This window comes from Condylura cristata, unplaced genomic scaffold (genome assembly GCF_000260355.1).
Source record: "Condylura cristata isolate star-nosed mole 26May11 unplaced genomic scaffold, ConCri1.0 scaffold00006, whole genome shotgun sequence".
Lineage (NCBI taxonomy): Eukaryota > Metazoa > Chordata > Mammalia > Eulipotyphla > Talpidae > Condylura > Condylura cristata.
The window spans coordinates 8,318,755-8,325,012 of record NW_004567107.1 but is presented as its reverse complement, the minus strand read 5'-3'; the positions used below and the strand labels follow the sequence as shown (position 1 = coordinate 8,325,012).

The window sequence follows — 6,258 nt, the reverse complement described above, 5'->3', positions numbered from 1 at the left end:
CATCTGCTCCTCTTTACAGCAGACAGGTGGTGTCTCATCTCCCCAGGTGCTACACCCCTAATCTTGTATCCAGTGTGAAATAAATGCTCAGTAAATATTTGAAAACTGAATTGAATTCTGTTATTCTCTATTTCCATTGCTGTTCTTTAGTATAAGTTTTGAGTTCTGAACTGATACTGTTGATTAATGTTCATCTTTTGACTGGAAAATTATAGAGCTAGTAGAATCATGCTCCTTACAGGAAATTATAATTTCTTTTTTTATAACAGCATTAAGTGTGACAGAACTGATATATACTAAATGTTTTATAAACTTAAAGTATACAGCTTGGTGTTTTAATATATATGCATTGTGAAATGATCACCACAGTTGAGCTAATTAATATAGCCAATCCTCCCACATAGACACTATTTCATTGTTTGTGTGTGTGTGTGTGGTGACAGGATCATTTAAGATTCACCCTCTTTGCTGAGGGAAACTTGTGTAGATATTAAGGTGTGGAGTTGTACTCCCCAAACTACATGGCTATATAAAATAATAAGTAAATAAAAACTTGATTTAAAAAATCTACTCTCTTAGAAAATATTGTGTATACAATACAGTAAACTGTAGTCATTCTGCTCTGTAATAGACCTCAAGGTCATTTTGCATAACCAAGACATTGCCCAGTATGCAGCGTGAAACAGGTCAAATTCAGAGATTCACTAACCACCACATGGCGATGCCTTCAAGGAAAGGAAAGCAGAACACAGGCAAAACCTGGACCCCCATCCTCAGCTTCATCCGATAGCTGCACCAACTTCTCTGGTCAAACTGATGTCTCTCCTCTGGCCCCACGATAGCGAGAGACACACTTGTATTTGAAGAGCGACTCGCTTGCCGGCCTCTAAATGCCCCATCGGTATTTTCTTACATTCCCAAGAAGACAGATTGTCATCGACAGATCCACTTATTCTCCCTCCCACTGTCCCCGGACACATTTCTAGATACACAAATACATATTTATAAACTGATTTAATAATTAAATACTGACAAGGGAAGCCTTTCATCCGCACAGGTAATAAGAACTACCAGGAATGGGGAAACTAAGCAGAGGGAACCAAATTGCTGTTGCAGGCTTCCTCCTCCCAGTACTCTCTGAGAGCGGGAGGAACAGCCGCTCCTATCTGGCATCTTCCTGGGAATCTTCCTGGGCACCGTGATGGCGAACCTGCTCATCACCCTGGCCGCCAGTCCTGACCCACACCTCCACACTCCCATGGGCTTTTTTCTAGCTGACTTATCACTAGCGGAAGCTTGTTTTCCTTCTGCCACAATCCCCAAGATGCTGGCCCGCATTTATACCCAGAGTCAGACCACCTGCTGTCCCCAGTGCCTCACACAGCTCTCTTTCCTCCTTCTGTCTGGTGGCCTTTACAATGCCTGCTGGTTGTGCAGGCCGATGACTGCTACACAGCCACCCACTAGCCCCTCCACTCCACTACAGATGAGTCTCTGTGTGTTGTGCTGGGTGCTGACCAACACGCACACTGTTAATGCAGGGAACTGGGTGTTTACAGAGTCGCTTAAAGTTACAGAAGCTCAGGTTCTAAAATGAGTCTCCAGGAATAACCTTAAGAGCAATACTAGGGCCCTCCCTAGGCCTGTCCCTAGGTAGGGCAACGGGTTAAAGCCCAGCACTGCAAAGCTAGCCATGGCTGCTTCAGTTTGTGGACGCTTGATTCCCTACCAAGGAGGTGACCTACATGGTGCAGCCTTTCTCTCCTGACCTGCCTGCTGTTCCCCTCAGCAGTGTACTTCATCCATCTGCCTTTCTGCTCCCCACTCTGTCTCTGGTGAATCCTCTCACTGCCCCTGTACCTCTGGCCTGTACCCCAGTTCTGTATGCATAAATAAATCTTTAATAATAAAAAAAGAGCCAGAATAATCGGATCCACATGGGAAAAGTCTATATCTTATGCAATTAGGAAAGGGGAATTAGAGGTTGTCACTAGATTCTTGAATTCAAGAGCAAATCAGTCAGCTGCAACCCATGCTATCAGCTTCAAAACTGCCTCTCGGTTCCCAGGAACCCGATGTCTAGACACAGAGTGAATGCCAGCTCTCAGTGCAAGGCAAGCCTCTCAACATCTCCCTATGTAACGACTAGACCCAGAATTTGGCTGCAGAAAAGTGCCCCACGAATATGTCTGATATATTCTGGCATATATCTGGCAAGAAAAAGAACTCAGGGGACTGCTACCTCATTTTAATATTCCCAATGTCACATAATGCATCTGTTCAATAGAACCTAATTTATATCCAGAACTCAATCTGCAAAAGAGTCTGGAAAAGTATTCTTTTCTTCTTTCCACTCTCTGTAATGCACACTAGGGTGACTTCAGAACAGAAGCAGAGTACCAGTGGCTCATTCTTCAAGCACTTATTCTTATTTTATTAATTTACCATTTGTTTACCAAACTATATCAGTTGCAAGAATATAGCTTCACACCTTGATATGCTTCCACACTCATCACAAAACTCCAGTATCATCCCCACTATCAAATTGATCCCCCTTCCCTTCCCACCCCCCCTTTTCTTCTGGTAACAAAAATTTTTTTTTAAGTTTTTTTGTTGTTGTTAATTTGACAGTTTGTTTTGGTTACTTACAGTACACAGATGTGAGAAACCAACCAGTAATTTGTTTCACTTTCTCTCTTATTCTTCCTTAGCATAAACTCCTACAGTGCCATCCATGTTGTCCCAAGGGGAAAGATTTCACCTTTTTAATAGCAGAGTAGTATTCCATTGAGTATATAGATCACAGTTCTCTTTCCATTCATAAATTAATGAACACATACCATATCTTGGTATTTATAGACCTCAAACATTTATTAATAAAATGTTTATTTAATAAAATTATTATTTAAATCATAATTTTTCTCTTTCCCTAAATTGATATGTCTAACCCTTAATAATTTAACTTTTCCTATGGTCTAAGTAGAGGAACACATAGCATAGTCCAGACCATCCAGAACATATGGACTGATGCGAAAGAAAATGTTAAGAGCACCCAAGGAAAATATGGGAAAGAATTCCCAGGAAAAAAAAAGTATAAAGTGTTCAATAAGTTAATGAAGTCTGCTATTATACGTGCCCTATCCCAGGCTCCATTACTAGAAAGACTAATACCAGGTGATCCCGTTGGAGCAGCTGGTGCAGATGAGGGGCTCTAACCGCCCCCCCCCGACACCCGGATGCTACCCAAGCTGCAGCGGGTGAGCCCTGCATGGGCTGCACTCATCCCTGATGCTGTGAGTGAGAGGGCTGCAGGGAAGAAAACTAAGTTTTAAAAATGATCCTTTTTTAAGTCACTGTCGCTCCCCAGCTGTAAGACTGGAGCCAGGGCGGGGGGACGGCAGGGCCCCACAATGGCTGCTCAAGCAGATGGGGGAGAGGAGAGCAAGGCGGGAGAGCAAGGCAGCAGCTGTGTCGGTCCAGACGCCACACCTGCTACCTGGGTTTCTGGCTCTTTTCACTCAACTCACACCCTGCTGTTGGGGTGGAAGTCACCTGAACCCAGCTCCTGGATAAAATGATGGTATGCTGTGAGACTGAGAACGAGTAGAGGCAGGCTGCCAGGAACGCAGCTGCTTAGTCACCCACCCCAGTCGGCTCTAACTAATAGTGGGAATGGAAGAATCCATTCAGCTGTCAGAGCACTAAGAAACCCACTAAAATAATACATAAAAGTGAGCTAAGCACTATGCAGAGCAAGAGCCACAGGTGGCGCGCAGTGGTCCAGGAAACTTAAGGAGCAGTGGGGAATTACAGCTGACCTAGAATAAAAAAGTGAACTAAGGCTGAAAGAATTAAGCCAGCATGAAATACTCAGGGACTTCCTGTACTACCCACACCCCAACTGATTTTTACCCTAAGCAGATTTAAAAAAATAATGAACTCTTTTCATACTTTATTTCATCTATCCTTTTGTTTCCAGGAATACAATTCCACTCAGTGTCTCAACCCTAACTGCGCTGAAATTACCTGTTTTGTTTTGTTTCTATGAAAGAGAAGAGGGTGACATCTCTAGCAACTTTTGGAACACTAGGATAAGGCTTATCTGCAGCCAGAATCAAAGCACTACAGCAAAATATAGGGCGAGGTAGTCACACAGAACAGAACTGACAAAGAGATTTTATGGAGCTGAACTAGGAAACAAGAACTACATTAACAAAACTGTTCAGTCTTGAGGGAGAAGGACCAGGACAGGAGAGGGAAGAGCACCGGGCCTATGATGATGGTGCACGGCGGAGTAGGCAGTGGGGATTTCACGGGGCAGCCATACGTTGTTCAAAAATGAAGAATGGTGTGATGAATATATTAAAACTTTCTTTTAATATTGTGTTCCATTAAAATAACATCAAACAAACATTCTAATTGACCTTGCTCCTGTCCCCTTACATGACTCCACACAACACTAGGGAAATATTTGTGAGTAGAAGTCCTTTAGAAAATATACTGACCCATAAACTGTCAGATTTGGGAGTTGGAAAGAATGATTTATAGGTCACTTTTCTCTAAAACCTGAGCAAACATGGCAGGGAGGTGATAGTGCTTAGAAGCATATCAGGTTCTTGGAGGCTAACTTCAAATATACCAGTAGAGGTAGGACTAAAGGCCCTGAGAAGTCAGCATGTAAATGAAAACCCTTCTCAGGGCGGTCTTCATGTCATTGTTCCTGAGGCTATAAATGAAGGGGTTCAGCATGGGGGTCACCACTGTGTAAAATACAGCTGCAACTCTGTCCTTACCCCCAGAGTCTGGTGAAGGAGGGCACAGGTAAACCCCGATTGCTGCTCCATAAAACAGGGAGACAACAGTGAGGTGGGACCCACAGGTGGAGAAGGTCTTCCACCTGCCAGAGGCAGATGGCACCCTGAGGATGGTGGAGAGGATGCGGGCATAGGACAAGATGATCAGTGACAGGGGGCCCGTGAGTATCGTAGAACCCACGAGGAACAGGGCTAGTTGGTTGGCACCAGTGTCCGAGCAGGAGAGCTGCAGCAGAGGGACCACATCACAGAAGAAGTGATGGATGATGTGGTCAGCACAGAAAGAAAGCCTCGCCGTGAGCAGAATGTGTAAGAGGGCAGCAAGGCTGGTGAGAACCCAACATACAGCAAGAAGGAGCACGCACACCAGCGGACTCATGAGTGAGGAGTAGTGGAGGGGCCGGCAGATGGCCACATAGCGGTCATAGGCCATCACCCCCAGGAGGAAGTCATCCAGGGCCCCAAATGTCATGAAAAAGTACATCTGGGCCAAACACCCCCCATAAGATATGGCCTGACTATGTGTCTGGATATTGACCAGCATCTTGGGGAGTGTAGTGGAAGAAAAGCAGGCATCAGCAAAAGAGAGGTTGGCCAGAAAGAAGTACATGGGAGTGTGGAGGTGTGGGTCAAAGCTGATGGCCAGGATGATGAGCAGGTTCCCCACGACAGTGACCAGATACATGCCCAGGAAGATGCCAAATAGGAGAGGCTGCTGCTCTGGCCTTTCAGAGAGACCCAAGAGGAAGAATTCGGGCACACTAGACTGGTTGCTTCCGTCCATCCCACCACTCTTTCTGGAAGAAGAGAAGAGAAACACGACAAAAATGTAGTGAAGTAGTACTGTTAGCTCTCTTGAAAACAGACACCCCACCACACACACTGAATTCAAATGATTATAGCCCAAGGCACTAGGCCTTCCTCCAAGGCTGCCCACTGGCCCTTCCTCCATCTTCCTGAGGAAGGAAAACCAAGAGGCACAGAGGCTAAAATGCAAAATCAAGGTCAGGAGCACAGGTTGGAAGGTGCATTCCAAATTACTGCCATCCTTGCTATAGATTCATTAAGACCCTGACAGCAGTTCACCGACTGCAGGAGCCGTGAGAGTTGCTACTTGGAACCTTAAGCACCATACAATGCCACATCTATCTGAATACTCATAAATATTGTGACACATACTTCACAAATGAGTTTTCCAAAGTCAGTGAAATTGTCACTTGTGCATTATCACAAAGAAGATAAGAAATACAATCTTGGACTATTTCCAACTATTTCCCATGCCCCTAAAGACCAGACATCACAGACACCTCTGAGCTTAGCCTCTTCCGCTGAAGTAGGCAGGCAGTGGGATGGAGGGGTGCTCACTCTGTAAGGGAGTTATTACCGCTGGTCAGCAGGATGGTCTGAGGATGGGCAGGGGGGCGGATCAGGACCTTGAGGGTGT

The 6,258-nt window shown here is 45.0% G+C and overlaps 1 protein-coding gene across 1 annotated transcript; it reads right to left on the bottom strand.

The window, feature by feature from the left end:
• Window positions 1-4,653: 4,653 nt before the first annotated feature.
• LOC101624548 (olfactory receptor 1N2-like) lies at window positions 4,654-5,598 on the bottom strand. Its single transcript, XM_004677915.1, has one exon. It carries the CDS (start codon window positions 5,596-5,598, stop codon window positions 4,654-4,656), a length of 945 nt encoding a protein of 314 aa, XP_004677972.1.
• Window positions 5,599-6,258: the final 660 nt, after the last annotated feature.

What these genes read in the sequence shown, in the direction of transcription:
- LOC101624548 (XM_004677915.1), bottom strand. Translation starts at nt 5,598, where the DNA reads ATGGACGGAAGCAACCAGTCTAGTGTGCCCGAATTCTTCCTCTTGGGT.